Here is a 22,470-nt window from a genome sequence, read left to right as displayed (position 1 = left end):
GTGAGACGAAATAAATTAGATGGGTTTTTTTTTAATTCCATGTTGAGTCTGTTTTGCCCGTGACACTGATGGCGGGATGATCTCTCCCTGTCCTTATCTCTACTCCTGAGCTTCTAAATATATATTTTCTCCCCTGTCCAGCTGAAAAGGGGAGTGATAGAGCGGCTTTGGTGGGCTTCTGGCCTCCTGCCAGGGCTAAACCACCACACCTTAGATGCCAGAGAACTTGAGTCATTGTCTATCAAACCTGTAACTACTTGCATTGTAGAATAGCTGTAGTTGTCTAGTTATCTTTTCAATCTACAAGGCTTTGCTACATTGCTTGTTTAGGAGGAAAATCTGAAGTACTTTAGCGAACACATGAGGAGGAATGCGCATATTTTGTTGAATTCAGGGAAAACTATCATTAAGGGTTTTTTTCTTTAATGTATTTCAAATCTGTCTTTCCAGTGAATTCTGGCTCATGTGGAACGTTTTCTCTCTACAGGCTGCTCTTCCTGTGGCTTTTCTTGCTTCCTAATCACACCTGAAATCTGCGGTAGCCCATAGTCTTACTCTATGATAGCAGGTTATTCAACCTTGATTAAAACCTCTTGTTTTCTTTTGAAAATCCACAGCTCCATGACATATCCCGATGGTTAATTATTTGTAACATTAAATACATTTATTTGCAGTCTTTCTTTAGCTTCAGTTGTGTATGACTGGATTTTGTTGTATTCTCTGTCATCAATAGTAATTTGTGGTCTCAAATCCACAGAATACAGTGATTAACTTTCTCTTGAATAAACTGTAGGGTGCATTCAAATCTTGCTAAGAGGTACATTTTTCAGTCCCTGGTCAATTTGTTCAGCTTTCTGCTGAACCTCCTTGAGAATCCTTTCTCTTGTGTGGACCTTGGACAGAGTGAGACCATTTTCAGACTGGTAGATTGATTTCTTGCACGTATTTCTATGTTTTCCTGCTTTAATATCAGGGAATTTCATTATTCTCTGAGTTTGTACTTAGCTGATAAAATGGTAATTATTGCCAACTGCTTAGAATATAACTTTTTTTTAAAAAAAAAAAAGTATAATATATTCAGGAACATGGAGAAGTTTCAATGAAAAAACCCAAATATTAACTCAGCCTATTTATATGTATGCTGTACGACTTTGTTAATTCCAAAATTGTAGTGCATTATTGAAAAATAATATGCCCACTCTGAAAAAACTGCTAATAGATGTAGTGTGAATTTTTTTTTAACAGAAATGAAAATAATCTGCAAAAAAACAAAGCCTTAAGTGCACATATGAACAACTGTTAAATAACTTGCTAGTTCTGTCTTCACTGTAGTTGGTTTGATATTCTGAAAATGGTTAGGAAAGACCAAATATACACACCTCTTTGGCATTCGTATTTTTCTTGCAACACAAGAATTTCTGCTGTGATAACAATGTTGATTCTGATTTCAGCAAAAATGTGAGGTGGTACAAGTTAAAAATAAAACATTTTGCTTCATGTTGGGCTGTGTTGAACCTGGAAATAGATCTGTGAGGAGGAATGGATTGGGGAAGCCCTTTGTCTTGCTGTCATCTTCTACATTCAGACGTGCTGTTCTATCTCCTACATTGAGTGTTTTTGTTAAATAGCTGCTTTCTCTCACCCTCATTTTTATGCTTTACCCTGGATTAATCATTAGTTTTTGCATTTATGTTACTTTCTGAGTAATTCTTCCTTTCTCTGTGGCAGGTACCTGTTACCCATTATGTAGCTTTAGTGGAGAGTAAACCTTTTAGTGGTTTCTGATTGACTCTTCTGGTAGCAGAGGAGTTGGTGGGCAGGGTCCTGAGTAGTCTTCTCCACTGAAATGGTTGGGAAGAGGAAGATCATGCCAGGCTACTTTTCAGTTCTTACTTACTGAAGGTAAATGAGTGACTGGTTTGGTTGTTTTGTGGGTTTTTTCCTGTTTTGAGTTGTGTTGTAGCTATGGAAACGCTGCTTATTTTTCCTGTTCCTCCTGGATATTTAATTCTTCTTGTTACACATAAACCCTTCAAGTAGAAAAGCATAGAGAAGGCCACAGTGTGTTTATGTGGGCATGTCCAAACAGGGCTTCCATGTCCTGGTCTCTGCAGCCAGCCCTTTTGGAAGAGGGTTTGTGTGTGAGGCCTGCAGCTGTATTAGCACACGACTCGCATTCCTTAGTGGTGAGCTGTGGGAGTGAGGGCACAGCCTTTTCCTGTAAAGTCTCTAACAACACCAACCCGCTGTGGTGGGTAGAGAAAAGTTTCAACTGGGTGTATGTGTGTGGGAAGCTCTTTTTTTAATCTGGTTATTAAGTTAGGCTTCCATGATGACCAAGTGCTGGAAGGAAGGTACAGGAGAAAATTAGTGTAAACTTTATTGATGTTTTAACCTACTATTTACAGTGCTACCGTTGGCTTTAGTTGCTTCTTTTTAACATATTTCTTTCGTGAATCCTTGCACTTTATAATGGAAAGGATTGATGGCTGCTTTTCATTTTGTGGCCTTTTGTGAGGAGATTTTGGCCTGTGTTTAAATTGTAAAGAGAACATTTGTCTTCTGCTCTGTAACCTGTTATCTTTAAGCGTTTTCAATCATGTTTTGAGTCTCAGTTAAGGGGTTGGAGATGAGACATTTTGTAGTCTACATTATGGTCCTGTTCCTACAGGCTTCAGACCTGTCTTTGACACTGTGTACCTTTATTCCACTGTGGGTAGAACATGGTTTAAAAATACAAAGTCAGTGACTTTCATTGAGGATTTACACAAGGCACATATGTGAGTCCTAATATTTCATCTTCCAGGTAAGAAGGAAAACTTAGAAACATATTTCCAGAAGTGTTTTTGTTGTTATTTTCTGATGAAGAGACTCATTGTTGGAAATGCATTTTCTGTTAGGAAAAGCAACAGAACCATCGTCAGTAGCTGGTTATCTATGCAGGACACTTTGTAGGTCTGTGTTAATAAGAACGTGCCCGTAAATCCAATGTTGATCAGAGCTACATAATTTGCTTTATAACAAATTCTTGACTAAAGTGAACAAAGGTAATTATTTCTTAAGTCAATAGGTGTATGAAAAGAAGAACACTTTCACCACCACCTTCTTTTTTTGTTTTTTGGTCATCAATATTTTAACTGGAGCATTCAAGTGTTTTTTGGACTTTGCCAGAGATGGCCTTTTCCATCACCTAAGCTTTGAATAAAAAGCATGTCATATTTCAATATTATGTTGAAGTTTTATGTGGCAGCTAGTGCATACCTGCACTGACCAGCTATGTCTGGATGTTTCTTTATTACATTGTGGATATTTTCAGGTGGAGATGAATGTATTAGTGCAACTGTTGCTGTGATTTCATGCACTAACCCTCTATTCCTCTTTCAAGAAAGACATTAAGACATTAGTAATGAAGCCTTTTCTTCTTGCAGAATATTTTCAGAACAGTTTACTAAGGTGATTAAACTACAGTTTGGTCTTATTTATGACAGAATATGAAGTATGTTTTACTTTGTAATGCCTCGTAACTTGGTCTTCTCGTGGGATAAAAGCTATGTCTCAGCAGTTGTTTTAAACTCTTGATGGTGAAATTGTAGTCTGCAAATATCCTGTGCTCTTATAATGCAAACTATATACTAGCCATAATTAATTTGTTTCTTTCCCTTTTCCAGCATCTTTGAGGATGAGACCAAGAAACTTCGGCAGCTCAAACTAGAGTATCAGGTATGATAGTGCTGAATACGGTGAAAAAATAGTATAGGAAAACAAACATTAGCCACCTTGTTGTAGCAAAGTAGTTTAAAGTGTTTGTGTTTCCTTTTTCTCTCCCTTCCCCTCCCTGTCTCTCTGCTTTTCCTCAAGACAACTTGGCTTTTTTGTCATCTACCTTGTTCTGTTGCCCAGAACTACACATGTAAATGATAACGACGAATCCAGCCCGTGTTCTGCAAATTTCTGTTCTGATATGTAATGTCAGGGAGACTTGAGAAGGGGGAGTGAAGCACTAAAAACGCTTGATCTAAAGAATTCAAAGAACTCAAAGAACTCATTGCTGACATTTTTCTTTAAAGATTTTAATGGCTTTCATTAGTTTAAGTTAACATTGCTGTGGCTTGCATACTTGGATACATTTATTTTTCATACACCCTACTGATTTCATTGGGATTGAGTCACTGCAAAGCAGGAACAAATCAAAAGAGAGGAAGACTGCAGGGAATGAACCATTTTAAGCATCAAAGGAAAATAAAAAGTTTCCCTGAGCTATAGAGAGATTTGCTTAATAATGCAGCTGAGAAAAATTTCCAGCATCTTTTGGCTTTTTTTTTTTGTTTCCTACAAAGAAAACAGTTACAGCCAAGCATTTGTAAAATACTAGGTTGTAGATCTTGGCTTTTAAAGCTGTGATTGCTAGGTGCTTATGTCACCATATTCTTCAAAGCAATCAAATATTCATCCACAATAGTCTTCCTCTGTGAAATTAGAAATGGTTATGAGTAGATTAGAAGATGAGGGATTATTATGATTCTCTAACTAGCCATATCACATGGACCTCAAATCACTGCCATGCATTAAATACATCTGTGTTCAAATTAAAGTATGTGTTTTGGTGTCTTGGTTCTGGCCAGGCCAGAGTCAGCCTCCCCAAGCAGCCAGCACAGGTGAGCTGAGTCAAGCCCGAGCTGTTTCACACACAACCTGACATCATTGCCCCATAAAAGCTGGGCATTGGAGGGCTGGGGTAGTGGTACAGCATGGGTCTTTTAATGCTAGGGTTGTGAGTTTGAGCCCCATGTTGGGCACAAAAAAGAGGACTGATGTTGTCTTGGAGCTCTGCTGAATTGCCTCACTCTGACAAGCCCCCTTATGGGGAAATTTCCCTAAAATGTATTTTAACAACACCCCACTCCACCCCCCTTACAAATAAGATTTGTTGAGAAATGCTAGGTGTCTAGTTTAGGCTTGTATATTTAGGTTTGAATATTAACTTTGAAAGTCTGTTTTAAACTTTTATATGAGTAGTACCGTGTCTTCTGAAGAAGTACAGATCAATAGATCACCATCAGACATGATGGACCCATTGCTGATTGTAGCTGATGCTCCACTTGATTTGTCCTAATAAATTATAGGAACTGGTATAAAAAAAAAAAAGACCCAAAAATGTTTTAATCCAGCAGAATCATGTTTAGAGCATTTGGCCACACAAAGAATCTGGAATAAGCATTTGCCACAGCAAAGACTTATTATGCCTGTTATCCATCTTTATGACGGCTTTGGAAACCCTGTAATTGCACTAAAATACAATTTATAATAACACATGACATCAAGTTCCATCTGTGGTCCAGGCCTGCTTGCCAGGATGCTTTTATCTAGACCTACTGCCTTTTCTTTGAGGAGAAACCCTGTGGCTGCTCAGGCCGGTGCTCATTCCCCAGCAGCAGCAGATGCTTCCCGGCGTTTTCAGGCACCTGCAGCTCAGAAGTGCAACGCTGCCACCTCCCTGTGGGTGGGCAGGGTGAAGCTGGAGGCGTGATCCTGAGTGCACCCGATATGGTGGGTACTCTAGACACGAAGTGTCATCGATGCCATCGTCACTAGCGTTGTCGTTGCTGCCTTGGTGTGAGCTGAGGAGGCGCTGGAAGAGTGGAGAGAGGCTTTTTCAGAGCATCCTGCACGGCCTGCTAAGGTAGCACCATGGAAATAGTATAGTGTAGTATTACACCTTCAAGGGTGGAGTGGTTAGAACCTTCCTGTATACATCTTCCTGCTCATCACATTTGCAGAAAGAAAGCTAAACTAGTGATTTCATTAGTCTGCTATGATAGTCATCTGACATACCAACTTCTTACTTTGTTGGAAAGTCATTAGAACAGCAGTTGCTGGTTTGTAATCCTTTAATCATCCTGTATCCTGATTTTATGTTTTCCTGTCACGCAAAGAAAATGTTAAAGACATGGAGTTTGCAAAATGCTGAACAAATGATGATAATCTCTATTTGCTATTTATTTAACAGGCCACGTGCTCTGGTGTCCCGTTCATGAGCTAATTTTTTTGTTGTAGTATTATATGAGTTGTTACTGTAACACAGAGCTGGAGGGAAAGGATAATTAGTAGACAAAATGAAACAAAGTAGAGTTTCTTTCTCTTCATGGAGTAAATCTGAGCATACATAGTACTGACCGTAAGGCTGCTCTGCCACCTTATGTCGAGAAAATGAACTGCTACTGTCTGTCTTGGCAGCGGGCTTGTGGGGTTTTCTTTTTCCCCATCTCAATAGGCAAAGTAATACAGAAAGAAGCCTTTTTGAAACTAATTAAATTACTATCAAGTTTTGTCACTTTTATTATCCTGAAGTTCTTGCAAGAGGAAGGCCAGTCACACCCATCAGTACCAAAGTATGTGTTTAAATATAAACCAACATGATCCCATGGGATTTGTGAGTCCTAGAAACTCTTTGCTGAAACAGGATATCCTATAATAATTATTATTAAAAAATTAGACTGTGAGCAGTGAAATGTTTAAAACCCCCTCATAGAATAATCAGTTAAATAGCTCTGAATGTTATTACATTCTTTACCAAAATCCAGTTTCCCATTCTAGCAGTTGCTGTGTATTTTCTTACTGCTTTTAGGATTTGCCTGTTTTATTGTTCTCTTGTCTATGTCTCTGTCAGGTAGGGAAGCCTTGACACCAATTTTTTTTCAAAACCTTATTCTGACAATAATATTTTGATTCTTCCCCTTCCCTCCTATTACTTAAACTATTAGAGATTTATTAACCCTTACAATTTTCTTTCTTTTACTTTTCTTTCTCATTAATTTAAACCAACAAACAGCAAACCAAAAATTACATCTTCTGCCTACCTTTCTAGAACACAAATTTTATCTATAATTAGCACTTTCTAAAAATTTATTTTCATAGAATCATAGATCTATTGAATGGCGTGGGTTGGAAGGGACCCCAAGGATCATAGAGCTCCAACCCCAAATGCTGCTTATTTTCTTTTCTTCTAGACCAATGCAATAATGTCTTTGGGATTTTATGTAATTTGGGCCCTGTGGGAGAATTGTTGCAAATAATTGTGCAGTAAGAAACACTACCTGCATTGCAGTCAGGTCTTCAAAGTGTAATTATGAGTCTCAATCAAAAAGGTCATTTTGGTTTGTTTTTTTGGTTGGGGTTTGTTTTGGTGTTGGTCAGTTTTGTTTGTTCTCTGGGTTTGCTTTTTTTTTTTATAGATAAGGGCTTGAAAAGCAGAAGGAGTAAAGGACCAAGGGGTTAGTCGTGTTGCAATTCCTCAGGGAGAGGTTGCCTGAGAAACTAACCTCACTTAAGATAAAAAGCCTAATAGAGAAGAAAGAACCAGCAAGAGAGAGAAAAAGCCTAACAAGAGAGGACAGGGTTCCAAAGACATCTATGTCTCAAGTGGATTGAAATGTTGGTATTGTGTATCAGATGGGTCCTTGGAGACGGAAAAGAATTTGATGGAGAGAGAGGGTTTCTATCATGAAAAACAACTTTCAGGGCAGCGTTCAGGTACCTAACAAGCAGCCATGGATAAACTGCATCTACTACAAGGGGCTTGCATGTTATTTACATAGTGGTGCATTACAGAATAGTGGAATATGATTTTTCCTTCTCCATGCGTTGCCTTAACTTGTAAGGATTAAGCATGGCTGTCTTTTTAAAATTTGCCTTGATTTAAGTCCAGAAGCTGTTTCTATTCTCATTTAGTAGGAATCCATAGACTTCAAGTATATATGCATATATATACTTCAAGTATATAATGTTTTATTTTTTAACACTTGGATTTGCCATTCTTTCCTTTCAATCTTGAATTACACACCAAAAAAAATACAGTGTAGAGAAATTCTCCTTTTACTGGATCAGTCCCATTTTAATGACTGTAATACTTTTTTCCCCCCCTCCCCCTCCTCTAAGTCTTATCTTTCAAGAATGGTTTCTGGGAACTATTTGTTTTGAGTTCTTCTTCAAAGATGATCACTTTTGAGACAAAACCCTTTTCCATTGCAAGCCCTGACTTGCTTTTGCCACATTGTGACAACTGCAGGGAGAGAGTGAGCCCTGATTAGAAATGTTGTCCTAATGCAGTAAAAGACTTAATTGCAGTGTTATGCGTAGGGCATGGACTCTCATCTTTACTTTGGCATTTTCAGATAGTCTTGGAGATATTTCTCCTAATGCAAAGTTAGCTCAATTGTACAAAACAGGGAAGAAAAATGATATGTTCTCTGAATGCACAGGAAATTACTGTCCTATAACATGGAATGTTTTGTCCAATCATAACTGCAGTGGAAAGAACAGAGGGTCTTTTATAAGCTGTTTTGTCTACTCTGTCAGCTTAAGTAAGTAGGATGCATGCAGTAATAAAATTGTCTGAACATGCTGTATAACATTTACTTTGGTATTACATTATGTTGCATTATGAATGACTAGTGAATTTGTCATTTATAGTAGGGATTGCTACAGTTTAGACTGGATGAAAGACGTTAAAATTATCTGTTGACTGCTTTGGAATAGATCAGAAAATAACCAGATGTCCACATCACCCATCAACCACTGGTGGAGAATCGAAGGCAGTGTCTCACTCCAAAGACAGTGATGTCTGTGTCTAGGATTTTTGTAGAGATTGCAAGAGTATTTCAGGTTTATTGGAGACCCTTATCAGTGATATGCCATTGCCGATGGCCAAGACGTGGTTTCAGCCTCTGTGGATGTGGTTACTCCTCCTTATTTCCTCTTTTTTCTATGTTTCACAGAGAGCTCTTCTAGAGAAGAAGCAGAAGAAGAAACGTCTTGATCCCTTGATGGTTCAGCCAAATCCTGAGGCAAAGCTGCGCAGGTCAAAGCCCAGAGGATGTGAGGAGCAGACGCCTCTAGTAGATACTCCTTTAGCAGACCCTTTCCACAGTGATGTTACGTTACATGGTATGTTACTGACCTGATTGCTGCAAAGCTCCCCAGCATGCCAGTGCATGCATTTCATGTCATAGATGGGCACCTACATTGCTGTGACAACGGTCAAGGGATTGGTTACACTCCTTCTGATGTACAAAAGGAGAATTGTGGTGCAGTATGATTGAGCAGTACTGACCTGTAAAAACAAACAAAAAGCTTACCTTGGATTTTGTGACAGCTGAGAATCTTCATGTGGTTTTGAGTAATCTTTTCCTTCTGTTAGGCCAAGGATAACTGTAGAAATGGTTAGGATCCTCTGTAAAGGTAGGGAGATACAAATCCAAAGTAAGAGTCTTCTGAAGCTGTAGGAGAGAGAAAGGAAAATAATCCAGTACCCACTCTCCTGTACTTTTCTTCATGGTACCATGCTGTACTCCATCCTCACTCTCTACTCTGCCCTGGTCACGCCCCACCTGGAGTATTGTGTCCAGTTCTGGGCTCCCTGGTATAGAAAAGACAGGGATCTCCTGGAGAGAGTCCAGAGGAGGCTACAAAGGTGATTAAGGGCCTGGAGCATCTCCCCTATGAGGAAAGGCTGAGTGAGCTGGGACTGTTCACCCTTGAGAAAAGAAGACTAAGGGGGGACCTTATTAATGGTTATAAATATCTTAAGCATGGGATGCAGGGGGAAATGGCCAGCCCCTTCTCAGTGCTCTGTGGAGACAGGACAAGGGGCAATGGCTGCAAGTTGGAGCACAGGAAGTTCCGCACCAACATGCGGAAGAACTTTTTCACAGTGAGGGTGACAGAGCCCTGGGACAGGCTGCCCAGGGGGGTGGTGGAGTCTCCTTCTCTGGAGATATTCAAGACCCGTCTGGACACAGATCTGTGCAATATGAGCTGGGGAGCTGCTTTGGCAGGGGGGCTGGACCCGATGATCTCTCGAGGTCCCTTCCAACCCCTATGATTCTGTGATTCTGTGATTGCATATCATAGACTCTCCTGAGCTGGAAGGAACCCATAAGGGTCATTGAGTCCAACTCCTGACTCCACACAGGGCCAGCCAAGTCAGAGCATGGGGCTGAGTGCATCGTCCAGACACTTCTTGAGCTCAGCCAAGCTCAGTGCTGTGACCACTTCCCTGGGGACCCTGTGCCAGTGCTGAGTTTTTACCTTGTCTCTTGTTTTTGGTGAGCTTCATGGAAACAGCTGAAACATGATAAACAAGCTAGAAGGGTTTAGAAAGTCACAAGCATGAAGTGATACCAGAGCCAAAAGCAGTAAATCAGTGCTCTCAAAATATTACAGTAAGATAGTGACCTTTCTGTTAGAAGTGAAAAGGAAAACCGTGGAAAAGCAAGAAATCTGAAGCTGGAACTACACTTCTATGTTGTGTGCTACACAAATGTGCATTACGTGTTACGCCAAAGTCTGACATCTATCAGTTACAAAATGCAGTGTGCAGCTGTGTTGTGTGTTGAAACACGGAAATTTCATTTCTACCACAAAGATAGAGGGCATCCATTCACAGGTTTTTTCTGCCCAGGGCTGTAGATATATTTACCCAAGTGATTTGTGATGCTCACTGTAGAGTACACACTTCTTGGCAAGGGAACAAAGAAGGAACCTGAAGGAAAAGAAAATGTAGGAGTTTCCCATAAATAAGTTGAAGGATATCAGTGTGCCTGACAAATACAACTCATTTTAATTGCTTAAGCCCTTGTACAAAACTAGGTACAATCATTATGAAAAGTGATTTGGAAGTCTCCATCTGTGGAGACATTCAAAACCTGCAGGACACTGTCCTGTGCAACCTGCTCTAGGGGGGTTGGACTAGATGATCTCCAGAGGTCCCTTCCAGCCCCTGTCATTCTGTGGTTCTGTGCTTGTATTTATATATTGAGAAACTGATACCAGATATGTTTAAAATAATAGGCAGTCTGTACCAGATTCAGGCCTGACTCCCAAATCCTCTGACAAAAGTTGAATGAGTATGTATTAGTACTTTAAGTGGATGAATGAGCAAGGGAAGATGAAAAGAGCAACCATCATGGGATGCATCTTTAGCCATAAAAAATAGATTTTAGTGTTCTATTTCACTTTTGTCTGCAGGCACTGATGGACCAGCTGCATTCCTGAAATCAGAAGTGCAAGATTTGGGGACCAAGCTCCAAAGTCTCTCTGCTGGATATTCCAAAACAGAAGACAATGCAGATCAGGAAGATGATGGAGAGGCTCTAACAGAAACAGCAGGCAAGCCAGATCTGCAAGAAATCTTAGAGAAACAAGGTAAGGGTTGATTATGGGCAAAGGTCTTTTGGGCCTCTTCTACTTCTTAACTTTTCTTTTTTTCAGTGGCATGATCCCTCATATTTTTTAGGTTTTTTAATAAAGTAAGTATCTGTAAGGTATTACTTTCAAGGGCAGAGCTAGTGGATTCTACTGTGCAGTTCCTTCTGCATAGCAGATGCAGTTCCTTCTTCTGATATTAATTGTAATATGCCAGTTATGTTTTAATGTGCTGTATCATTTCTTGCCTTTCCAAGACAGTTGGTGACAAAACACTATACTTCATGTTTTCCTAAAGACTGGGGTACTTTTCTTCAAGATATATTATATCTTGATACAATGCTTCAAGATTTTCATAGCAGCAGAACCCTCTATAGCCAGTAAATGCCATACCTTAACTCTTTAGGATACTGACAGGAAAGGTTCCTCCTGAGTCAGAAGCTGTTGCAGTCAACAGCTGGAGTTTCATATTCGGTCGTTATATCCCCCTGAGCAGCTTCCCAGTGGAGTGCCCATCTCTTGCCTGCCAAGTATCTTACGTGGCTGCCAGTGCCACAGGAAACCTTTGCTGTGTGCAGCCCAGGGGCTTTGCAGTGAAGTAATGGCTGGTGCTTAACGTGGCCCACAGCTTATTTCACAGAACCCGTCTCCCAGTGTGTTTCCAGGACCCTTGATGTGTGGAGGCACTGCCACATGTAGAAATCCTTCTGTTCAGCCGTCAGGCGCAGCAGCTGTTTACCTGTGGGTAGCAACACTACACACGAGTTAGGAGAGGAAGCAGGAGAGAGAGTATCCAGAAACTTCCGCTGAAATCAGTGGAGGTGGAATATAAACAATGAATTCTTAAATTGGCCGGGGTACGAGGGTTGACGCCTTTCCTCTTTCCACATGTGCTCTGGGAAGTGTACTGACAAGGCTCTTCAGATGATGTTTTTCTGTTTCATCTGAGACAAAGAACTCTCCAGCAGTGCCCCTTCCATGCAGTGCCACGTTGGAGCACTGGTGTAACACTGGCTTTGAAAAGGTAATTCAGCTTAGCAGGCTGAGTCTGGAGCTTTATGTGCTTTCCCATGCAGCCAAATGAAAGAGCAGAATTGGAACAAAATGGTGCAGCTCCAAGTGGAAGGAAACACCGAGCAGTGATGGGTGTGAAGTTCTTTGTTTTTATCCAGAGTTATTTTAGTTTTATACCCACACTTGTCTCTACATATTCGTGCTTGGGTAAAGATAAAATAAGGAAGCCCTGGAACTACTCAGCCTGTGCTTCCATTTTAAAAATCAAATCAGTAGTAGTATTCATGAGACCTGAGTTGTTACTACTGATGTAAGAATAGAAGAGACTCTACTGAAAAATTACCATACTCCATTTCAGTATGTGAAAGACTAAGGGGAAATGGTGAGGATGTAAACTGTACAGAGTCTGACCTACAGCAGAGGTAACAACATATTGGTCTGGATTTTATTATTTTTTTTCTTAAGACATAGAGGGCATTTTTGCATGAAAATAGGCAAAATTAATTCAATGACAGCATGTACTAAAGCAATATGTTACATTGTTTAACATTATGTAAAATATGTATTAATAAAAGCCTGACAGCTGCTTAATCATCTGCACAGAGACAGCTGCAAAATGTCACTAGGGTTTGAATTACAGGCTCGGGAAGTGATACAACACGTGAAGAAAATCAGCAGTTGAATCAACAGGAATTAACTGAAAGAGCAGAATAGCTACAGGAGGGTCATGTGTGAATCAGTGATGTCATGAACTCGTGACACCTTCTTTCAGAGGTTACCTGCTTGATCCCTTATTCTGACAGGAATTTCAGGCAGTTTGAATTTTGATGAGGACACAGAAGAGGAAGAAGCTAATAAGAGACCAGAATCTCATTCACTGTATCCTGAATCTGAGAGACCTAGCTCTGCAACCAGCGAGAAGTCGTGTGCAGTAAGTGTCTTGAAATCCATTTCTGATAAGGGCTGGGCACATGCTTGATTTTAGTACTAACCCCTGGAACACTGGCTCCAAATACAGTGGCTGCAACTACAGCAGCCAGCATATTAATTCCCCAAGGCAGAGGAAGGTCATGATTGCCAGGTTATCTGACTGAGTTAAACACAAAGACCTAATAATGATCAAAGGAGCAATGGTGGGTGGAGGAACCCAAAGAGCCTAATCGGTGAATGTGGGAACACAATGAATCAGCTACTCCTGTGACCCTCAAAGGAGGCAGATTAGGCCATTGTCTGTGGTGTGAAATCACAGAGATGATTCAGAGAAACTCTGAAATACCCTGCAAACTTAAGAGGGATCACTGCCTGAAGGTTTATAGCATTTCTTGTGGGGTGCAGGGAGGGACACACAGAATTTTGGGGTGGAACAGAGAGTTCTGGGATTGGACAAAATTTTTTATGGGCTGTTTAGGGCAAGGGACCAGAGGGAAAAGAAAAAGGGGTCAAGGAGAATCAGAGAAGCATGAGGGAAATAGGGAGTAAAGGGGGTAAGAAGCACCAGATGCATGTAAACAGCTGCAGGACAGTATGGTTGTCTGGCCAAGCCTTATCCCTGGTTACTGCAGCATATAGTGCTGTCTTCTAAATGTGTTCTCCTGTGTGTGTGTGTGTGTGTGTGTGAGAGAGAGAGAGAGAGAGAGATAGGCATGCATACATAAATATGCTGATGAACTATAGCTGGACTAGCCATGTGGTTGGAAGAGACCAGTATCAGGAAGACCCAGGGCCTGAGCTAGTGACCAGATAAAGGGCATAGGAGTTGGTTATGGATGCTGGACAACCTTAAAAGTCCATGCTACTATTCAAAAGACCCTGTGAGTATATTTGTGAGGTGACTGTGTGACACTAATATGTGAGAAGTACAAGAGATCTGGATGTTGGCTGCCTGGGACACTGGGCTCTGGGTGCCAACTGCTGGAGATACCAGGTGTGGGGTACTGGAGGAGGGTAGGGGTGAGTGCCAGTAGTGAATTTAAAGTCTCTCTGTGTGTGTCTGTGTGCATTCATTCATACTTCCTACTGGCTGTACCTGGGAATGGGGGGTAAACCATCAACCTCATTTCCAAGGTCTGATAAGGGAGGAATCTGCTGATACAGGAGATGTCCACATACATGATACAGCTACCTCTAAGAAAAAAAAGTTACTTTTATGGCCTATACTAGATTTCCATTAGAATTCCAGTTCCTTTGGGGACCATAACTTTCATCTTGACCATATGCATTGTTCTAAAGTTGCTCTGTAGTTTAGTTCAGATGTTTACTGTTTCTGCTACTGTTCTGAACTAACATAATCTCAGTGCTCTCTTCAGTCACAAAAATCCCAGCCTGTAGCAAAAATCCTGCAGCATTCATCAGTCCAGTTTATCATGCTGCCTTGTTTATCACACTGCCATATTTCCCCACTGAGTGTTTGAACTTATAAAAGCAGAGAGGCTCTTTGCTTGGAATATTTACAATGTCTCATCTTATTTTCCCCTTCCTAGCAATTCCTTTGTCTCTGGTTAATGGGTGCTTTTACTCCCCTTCTCTTGGAGGACGAGTCTTTCCTCAGAGCCAAAGTCTTCAGCCACTTTCTTTAGAGAAATACCCTTCTCATTTAACTTCCTTTTCCGAAATACCTCCCTGGGACATGAGATCATCTGTTTTCTTTTCTTGGGCAACGCCAGAGCCTCTGATCCGATATTAAATGGCTGATTTGCTGGTTCTTCCCACAGGAATCAGGTGCTTCCTGTAGCCCATCCTCCCAGGCAGATGCACAGCTGGGAGAGGTAGAGAACTTGGAGGATTTTGCATTGCGCCCTGCGCCCCGTGGTATTACAGTCAAGTGTCGAATCACTAGAGATAAGAAGGGAATGGACCGGGGCCTCTTCCCTACTTATTACATGCATCTGGAGAGGGATGACAACAGAAAGGTATTGGAAGCAGCACACAGTATCCTTGGCTATTGTGCTCCTATCACAGAACGTTTCTGGTGTAAAGAAGAGCCTTCTGGTAAGAAACTGAAACCAGAAACTGAGGAGAGCCAGCGTGCGGATGAGGACGCCTTATATTTGGCCAAGGGACTGAGGAGGGAGTTGGCATGTTTCAAAGCCATAATACTGTAAAAGAGGAAATAAAAAAAAGTACAAAAATGTCAAGGATAAAGAAGAGCAGGGAGACTGAGCTTGCTCCAGAAGAAAAAAATGACTAGAAAGGGCAGTTGCATTAAACCTAGGCTGCCAAGTGAGCTTAATGGAGGAACAGGATTTCAGAGGGTGCACTTGTGGAAGAGATCAAAGTTGTTTGAGACAGTGGTAACAGCACAGAGTAAAAAGGGGAGTGGATGTGAGAAATGGAGGTAACGGTTTGGATAGCAGTGCCTAGCAATGCCTCTGCATTCTTACAAAGCTCCAGTCTTGATCAAAGTTTTGTATTTCCAGACATTTCTTCTTGCAGGGAGAAAACGAAAAAAGAGCAAAACATCCAATTACCTCATATCAGTTGACCCAACTGATTTATCCCGGGAAGGGGAAAGTTTCATTGGAAAACTCAGGTGAGAGACACAGATGAAAGCTACAGACAGGAGAGACTGGATTTTCATTTTAGTTGAATTGGAATTACGAATATCAATCTGGTATCAGTTCCCAGGGAATGAACTCTCAGCACCCTGCTTAATGTAATCAGTATTCACTTGGGTTGGCAAATTTTCTTCAGTGTTACCATTCTCTCTGGAAATTTAGAGAAGCAATTTCTGGCTTGATACTTTCCAGGATAAGATTACAGGCTCAGTTCACTATGGGCACTTTGCAGAAGCTCCTTACTGAGCTGGCAATAGGAAGATTCAGATGGGAAGAGACATGTGTTTTCACTGTGCTATACAAATACCTTCAGAAGATGACAAAACTTTCCACTGATGTATGTCTCTCTCTCTCTCTCTGTCTTTCCATAACCTGACATTAGGTCAAACCTCATGGGAACCAAATTTACAGTCTATGACCATGGAGTTAGCCCAGTCAAGGCACAAGGTCTAGTGGAAAAGGCTCATACAAGACAGGAGCTTGCAGCTATTTGTTATGTAAGTAGCGCCTCTCCCCTTTTGCCCCTTTCTTTTTTTGTTGCCTGGTTACAGAGGAAACAGAGCTTATAAAATCATGCTGCTTGGCAGCTTCTCCCCCTTAACTTTGAAACCAGCTGACCCATTTCAACCAGATACAACAAAGGGCAGAGGCCTCAAAGATATGTTCTTACAAGTTTAATGGGGGAAAAAAGAAAGCCTGTGCTGTGGGAGGGACACATCAACTAACATCAGTGACCTTCCTACCTGGCCTGTTGTTGAGCATATGGCTTGGCCTGCATTAGCCTTTATATGGAGACAGCCACATCATGAATTGCTTCTTGCCCAGCTGGTATGTGGTGGACACTAAGAAGGAACTGTCAGTAGCCTGTGAAGGAAGAGTTGGGGTGGTTTTTTTTCAGAACTAAAGGTGTTTTGGTGGATGGGAAGGAGCTGGTATTGTTTCAGTAGCAGCTTGTTGTTGGTAAGGATGTGGTTCCAGGAGAAATTATGATTTGCTAGCTCTGTCCTAGAGATATTTTTCTTCCCCTGGTCTTGTGGGTCAGCTTGGTCTAGCCTTCAGGTTGGGGAGGCACTTGTGGCCACTCTAGAATTAGCTGAGGGTTCTCACATCACATTGTTTCACACTGCGGTCCTAAAGCTTGAGTAAAATTAGAGATTGTCTACAAAATGATGGCCAAATGGAAGTAGTTTCACTTCTGTCACAGGTACAGCAGCAGAAATTTAATGTTACCCTACTAGAGTATGACCTTGATGCTTATTTTTTTTCCCTGGTGATCTTAATGGTGCTTGGGGAAAAAAATGGGTGTATTAATTCCAATACTAGCCTTTTCACAGAAGCATCCCTGGGTGTTTTCTCCTTACACAGTATTCTTCAGTTCCCTGCCTAACTGTACAGAGCAAAGTGTTTTGTTTATCTAGAGCGCAGCAGATAAAGTCAGCTTCTCACACTTCTGAGCTTTCATCTATAAGAAGCTCATCAAATTTATATCTGAATAAAGTTAGTACCCTCATTCTCACATGTGCCCCTAGGTTTTCTGAAGTGAAATAATAGAAATTGCAACTCCAGAGGCCTTTGTTCCATGTCTGCAAAATGCTTGTTAGGAGAAGCTCTATCACTTCTATCTATCAATTCAGTGCTTCCAAAAGATTCTTGCTTTTTAATTGGTTTTGGGGAATTTCAGAGGTTATCACTGACATTGTTGCAGCATGCTTTGAAACAGAGCACTGGCTTTTGGTTGACATTATTAAATGGATGGTATGAGAATTCCAAGACTTTTTTCCTTTGCTTTTTATACTTCAGTCCACTTGGAGCAGTCTCCTGCAGTGCTCTGGAAAAAGCTGCTTGTCTTAAGATTGATGCTTAGACAGATGCTGAATACTTTGCCTTCTGGGTCTGTTCTTAATCATTTATCAAAGAGCTTGATTTGAGAGAAAATAGTAGGTATGTACTCAAACACAAATAACACCACCTGGAAAAGAATGTAATTCATTCTTCAGGAACATTTTAGCCCAAATGGTGATGTATAGATAACACAGACTCAGGTTAAAGATATTTGCCTTTTATCATACTTAGGGTTTCTTCCCTAGCAAGATTTTAGCATGTTTTTGCCTCAGGTGCAAAACCTTATGCCTGGAAGATGCACTTTTCTGATTCTGTTTCATGAGAATAACAGATGTGTTCTAAATTAGATGATGCCCCGTGTCTTTCAACATGGTTCTGGAAATGGGAGGGAAAGCTCAGTGATTAAACATGGTTGCAGTTAGGTAGCTGCTGCCACAGATCTCTAGATAGCTAGCCAGCAAACCTCTAAAAACCAACATAAATGTGGATTCAAGTTCAGTTTTGCTGCCTTTCCTTCTGTCCTGTGGGGTGTCCTATTTAAGGAAAATCATGTCTTTCCTTGTTTTTCCAGGAAACCAACGTGTTGGGTTTCAAGGGACCCAGGAAAATGTCGGTGATCATTCCAGGAATGAATATGAATCACAAGCGAATTCCAATCCGTCCACGAAACGTGAGTTATGGACTTTGCTCTTGCTTCTGACTGGAGGAAAATGTTAGAGCTGTCTCCCAGAGGTCTGGAAGCTACTGGTAATCAGGGTTCTTAGAGCAAGGTTGTTAATACCCAGGGCTTTGGGGAGTCTCATGGAGAGTAAATACAATGTAGCCAGAAGGTGTGGACTAATTTATTCTTGCCTTTTACCTAATTTTCAGCCTTCTGAATACCATTTGTATCCTTCCTTGTCCTTTGATCAGCCTAAATATTAATTACTTTGCTCTTACAACTGCTAGTGTACGTTGTTGCTGTTGTACCTACAACCCCTTGTGGGTGGGACCCTGTGATGCTGAGAGCTGGATGAACACAGAACAAGCTGGCTTTTCCCAGGAGCTTACATCCTTAGTTGGTGTATGATTTACAACAGGTAGATAATAAATAGATAAGGTGGTATTCTGGTGTAGCAACAGGAGACTAAATGCATCTTTGATCAGAATGTTGTCAGTCTCTTTGCAGGAATCACAGAAAGGTGGGATGAGGAGAAGGATGGAGTTTTGTGGTGCCTATTTAGTGAGGATTTCTCATACATATGGGGGATGTTATAGCTAAAAGCTTTACTGAGCTGTATTAAGGTGTGTGATCAAAATAGCTCAGTTCCCTTAATGTGGGTTTTATGTTTGGTGTGAGACAAGACCAAAAGAAGGAAGGACAGGTGCCAACTGAAAGTCATAGTGAGTGTTTTAAGCTAGAAAATTGTATTTGCAGCCATGTTGTCAGCAGACTTGAGTAGAACAAGAGTCTTATTCGTTCAGGTCAGAGAAAAAATATTCAGGAGTGGAAATTCAGAGGAATTAGAGCCTGGGAAAGAGGTTTAATTTTGTGAATGGACAGGAAAATTGTGTCTGGAAGTGGCTGCTTGTCCCTCACCTTTCAGTTGACATCACTGTCTCCCCTGTCAGTTCAGTAATGATTCCATGGCCCTGCCTTTTATTTTTCTCTGTTATTCTCCCACCTGCTTTGCTAGCAGGCAAGTGTACTGACAGTGGACAAGGCTGAAATACAAAGCCATTATGAAAAGCTGGCAAAGCTTTCAGGATAGGGGTTGGACTCAGTGTTTGTCTTCCTTCTCTGGAGTGTCATGCCTCCCATTAAACAATACTGCCCTCACTTTAAAGGAGGAAAAATTGAATCTAAATGCACTTTGATGCAAATTGTCAACGTTCTTTTTCACATTTTTAAAAAAGTAAATAAAGATTATAAAGTAACTAACATAAACTGAGCAATGAGTTTTATTCAAGTTATTGTCAAAAATCCACTATCATATATCTGTATACAATCTTAAAGCCGTTCCTACAGCTGTATCAGTCAGACCTCCACAATAGGTTGTTTTCTGATTTTTTAATTTTTTTTTTCCCCTGGGACTTTTGTCAGGTATTATTGCAGTTTGCATTTATTTGTTGCAGAACTTTTAAAATCATATATCAAGCACTTCACTGACTCCTCTTTGCACCTCCTTATAATTCATTCTACTTGTCAAATTTAACATGCTGCTTTACCTCCTTTTTGTATCTTTTGGGGGTTTTAGTTCTCTCTCTGTTTCATATTGTGCATCACTTATTAAAGCCAATAGGATGACACTTCACCTACTTCAGGCATATTTTTGGCTTGCTGCAGCCTTTGGGCTTTCTATGAAAGCGTGCCAGGGCCTTGCACTAAGCATAAGCAGTTAATTGCAGATTGTTTTCTTTTGTTTCAAAGTTGAGGGTGTTAAAAATGGAAATCGGATCCAATGGGATCAGAGAAAGCTTATGAGACTCGGAAAGGATTCCTGCCAGCAGGATGGCAGTCATCTGTGGCCTGTGAATTGCTCCCTTTCCCATACAGAATCACTGAATCACTGGGTTGGAAAAGACCTTTGAGATCATCAAGGTCCAACCATACCTGTCCTCTACTAAACCACATCCCTGGGCACCTCATCTACTCCTCTTGTATCAGAAACACTGTTTGGTGACTCAACCACCAGGGATGGTGACTCAACCCCCTCCCTGGGCAGCCTGTTCCAATGCCCAACAACCCTTTCGGTGAAGAGCTTTTTCCTAATGTCTAATCTGAACTTGCCCTGGCACAGCTTGAGTTCATTCCCCCTTGTCCTACCACTTGTTGCTTGGGTGAAGTGACCAACACCCTGCAGTCTCCTTTCAGGTAGTTGTAGGTGGCAATAAGGTCTCCCCTCAGCCTCCTCCAGGCTAAACAACCCCAGCTCCCTCAGCCGCTCCTAGTAAGGTTTGTCCTCCAGCCCCTCCATCAGCTTAGCTGCCCTTCTCTGGACTTGCTCCAGGACCTCACTGTCTTTTTTTGTAGTGAGGGGCCCAAAACTGAACACAGTATTTGAGGTGTGGCCTCACCAATGCTGAGTACAGGGACACAATCACTTCCCTGGACCTGCTGGCCACGCTGTTTCTGATACAAGCCAAGGTGCCATTAGCCTTGTTGGCCACCGGGGCACACTGCCAGCTCATAGTCGGCAGTCAACCAACACCCCCAGGTCCTTCTCCACCAGGCAGCTTTCTAGCCACTCTTCCCCAAGCCTGTAGTGCTGCACAGGACTATGCCCCAAGTGTAGACTCTGCACTTGGCCTTGGTGAACCTCAAAAACACACACACGTCTTTCTCTCTCACTCTTTTTTTGTTCTGTTTTGATTTGTGTTTGGATAGAAATACAGTGATAGCTTACTGAGTGGAAAGGAATGCTTGGACTGGGAATCTATGAAGGCATCTTCCTGGTCCTTGCAGGAAATTTTCAGTAGGGCTGAGTTTAAGTGCTGTCATTGTGTTTCAGTAAGCCTTCAAGTGACAGAGTGCATGCACACAAGAAATGCAGGACTCAAAAGCAGAACCATTCCAAATCTGATAAATGTATTTCTTTCTTCTGAACAGGAGCATGAGAGTCTGCTGTCAAAATGGCAAACCAGAAATGTAGAGAACCTCATTGAGCTGCACAACAAGGCTCCAGTCTGGAATGATGATACCCAGTCCTATGTTTTGAACTTCCATGGGAGAGTCACTCAGGCATCGGTGAAGAACTTCCAGATTGTCCATGACAATGACCGTAAGAGTCTGGTGGAGAGTGTGTGGGGCTTCCTTGAACAGGAAGAACCCAATTTATCTCATGAAGTTTGGGTGGAATAGGACACGCTTTCCTGAGAAGGGAGACTGGGTGGAGGAATTCAGCTCAGGATTACTGGGGACTTCTCAGCGGTCAAGAAATTGATAAATGCCTCCCTTTTTCTGGGGTGGATGCAGAGACTGCTGTCCATAGCTGCAGCAAACCAGGGGGCAAATGCAAGCTTCCTGAAGGGAAACAAAAGCATTAATGTGACACCTTCAGCACAACAAAAGAGTGGTTTGAGCTTTGGTTCTGAGAAGAAAGGTAACCCCTAGAGTAACACACCCACTCTGGTGAGAAAGGATGGATACACCAGCCACACATATTTGGGACTGCCAGACACTTGTGGGGGTTTTGTTTGTGGTTTGGTTTGGTTTGTTTTTTCTTTGCTTTGCATGAAATTGTTGGTCTCTGAATCTTTTTTTTCTCCCCAGCTGACTACATTGTGATGCAGTTTGGTCGTGTAGCAGAAGATGTGTTCACTCTGGACTATAATTATCCCCTCTGTGCTCTTCAGGCCTTTGCTATTGGACTTTCCAGCTTTGACAGTAAATTGGCCTGTGAATGAGAGACAACAGAGTTGAAACATGGAACTCGCTCCCATCCCTGCACCTTCTCAGAAGAGATCTAGGTGGAGTAACGAAAGCACGGTGGGGATGGAAGGGAACTGGAGGACAGACTTTTGCAGGCTTATTAGAGAGCACATTCCAGGCTTCAGAGCATTGTGGTAGCTGACAGTAGACATTCTTAAAAGACTGTCCCAAGACTGAGCAGTCTCTGTAGGCATTGTGGAAGAACAAGGAACATGGGTGGTGTTTTTGTCGTCGATGTCGATTCTGCTTTCAGAGTCCCTGTAACACATGCTGCATGGGAACGGGCTAAGGAATTTAGCCCACTAGTTGGAACTCTCTTGCAGCTAGGATTAGAAAAATAATGGATGAGTGTTCATGTACCTTGGAACTTCCACAGCGCCCCTGGAGATGCTGCTACTCAACTCAGTAAAAAAGGTCAGTTGTTGGCATGTGTTCTTTTTTGCCCCT

At 41.5% G+C, this 22,470-nt stretch overlaps 1 protein-coding gene across 1 annotated transcript in view; it reads left to right on the top strand.

Moving 5' to 3' along the window:
* Positions 1 to 21,998, top strand: part of TULP3 (TUB like protein 3) — a gene marked incomplete at both ends in the record, with an annotated part of 33,168 nt that extends 11,170 nt beyond the window's left edge. Inside the window, 10 exons of the mRNA XM_084279576.1 lie at positions 3,669 to 3,720; positions 8,775 to 8,943; positions 11,026 to 11,202; positions 13,020 to 13,147; positions 14,928 to 15,125; positions 15,633 to 15,745; positions 16,153 to 16,267; positions 18,184 to 18,282; positions 21,202 to 21,373; positions 21,865 to 21,998. Coding sequence (XP_084135702.1) covers positions 3,669 to 3,720; positions 8,775 to 8,943; positions 11,026 to 11,202; positions 13,020 to 13,147; positions 14,928 to 15,125; positions 15,633 to 15,745; positions 16,153 to 16,267; positions 18,184 to 18,282; positions 21,202 to 21,373; positions 21,865 to 21,998 — 1,357 coding nt within the window. The remainder of the gene's footprint in view (positions 1 to 3,668; positions 3,721 to 8,774; positions 8,944 to 11,025; positions 11,203 to 13,019; positions 13,148 to 14,927; positions 15,126 to 15,632; positions 15,746 to 16,152; positions 16,268 to 18,183; positions 18,283 to 21,201; positions 21,374 to 21,864) is intronic.
* Positions 21,999 to 22,470: the final 472 nt, after the last annotated feature.

The sequence above is a fragment of the Gallinula chloropus genome (genome assembly GCF_964237585.1).
Source record: "Gallinula chloropus genome assembly, chromosome: 1".
Classification (NCBI taxonomy): domain Eukaryota; kingdom Metazoa; phylum Chordata; class Aves; order Gruiformes; family Rallidae; genus Gallinula; species Gallinula chloropus.
The sequence above is the reverse complement of the archived record's forward strand: the minus strand, read 5'-3'. Positions and strand labels throughout refer to the sequence as shown.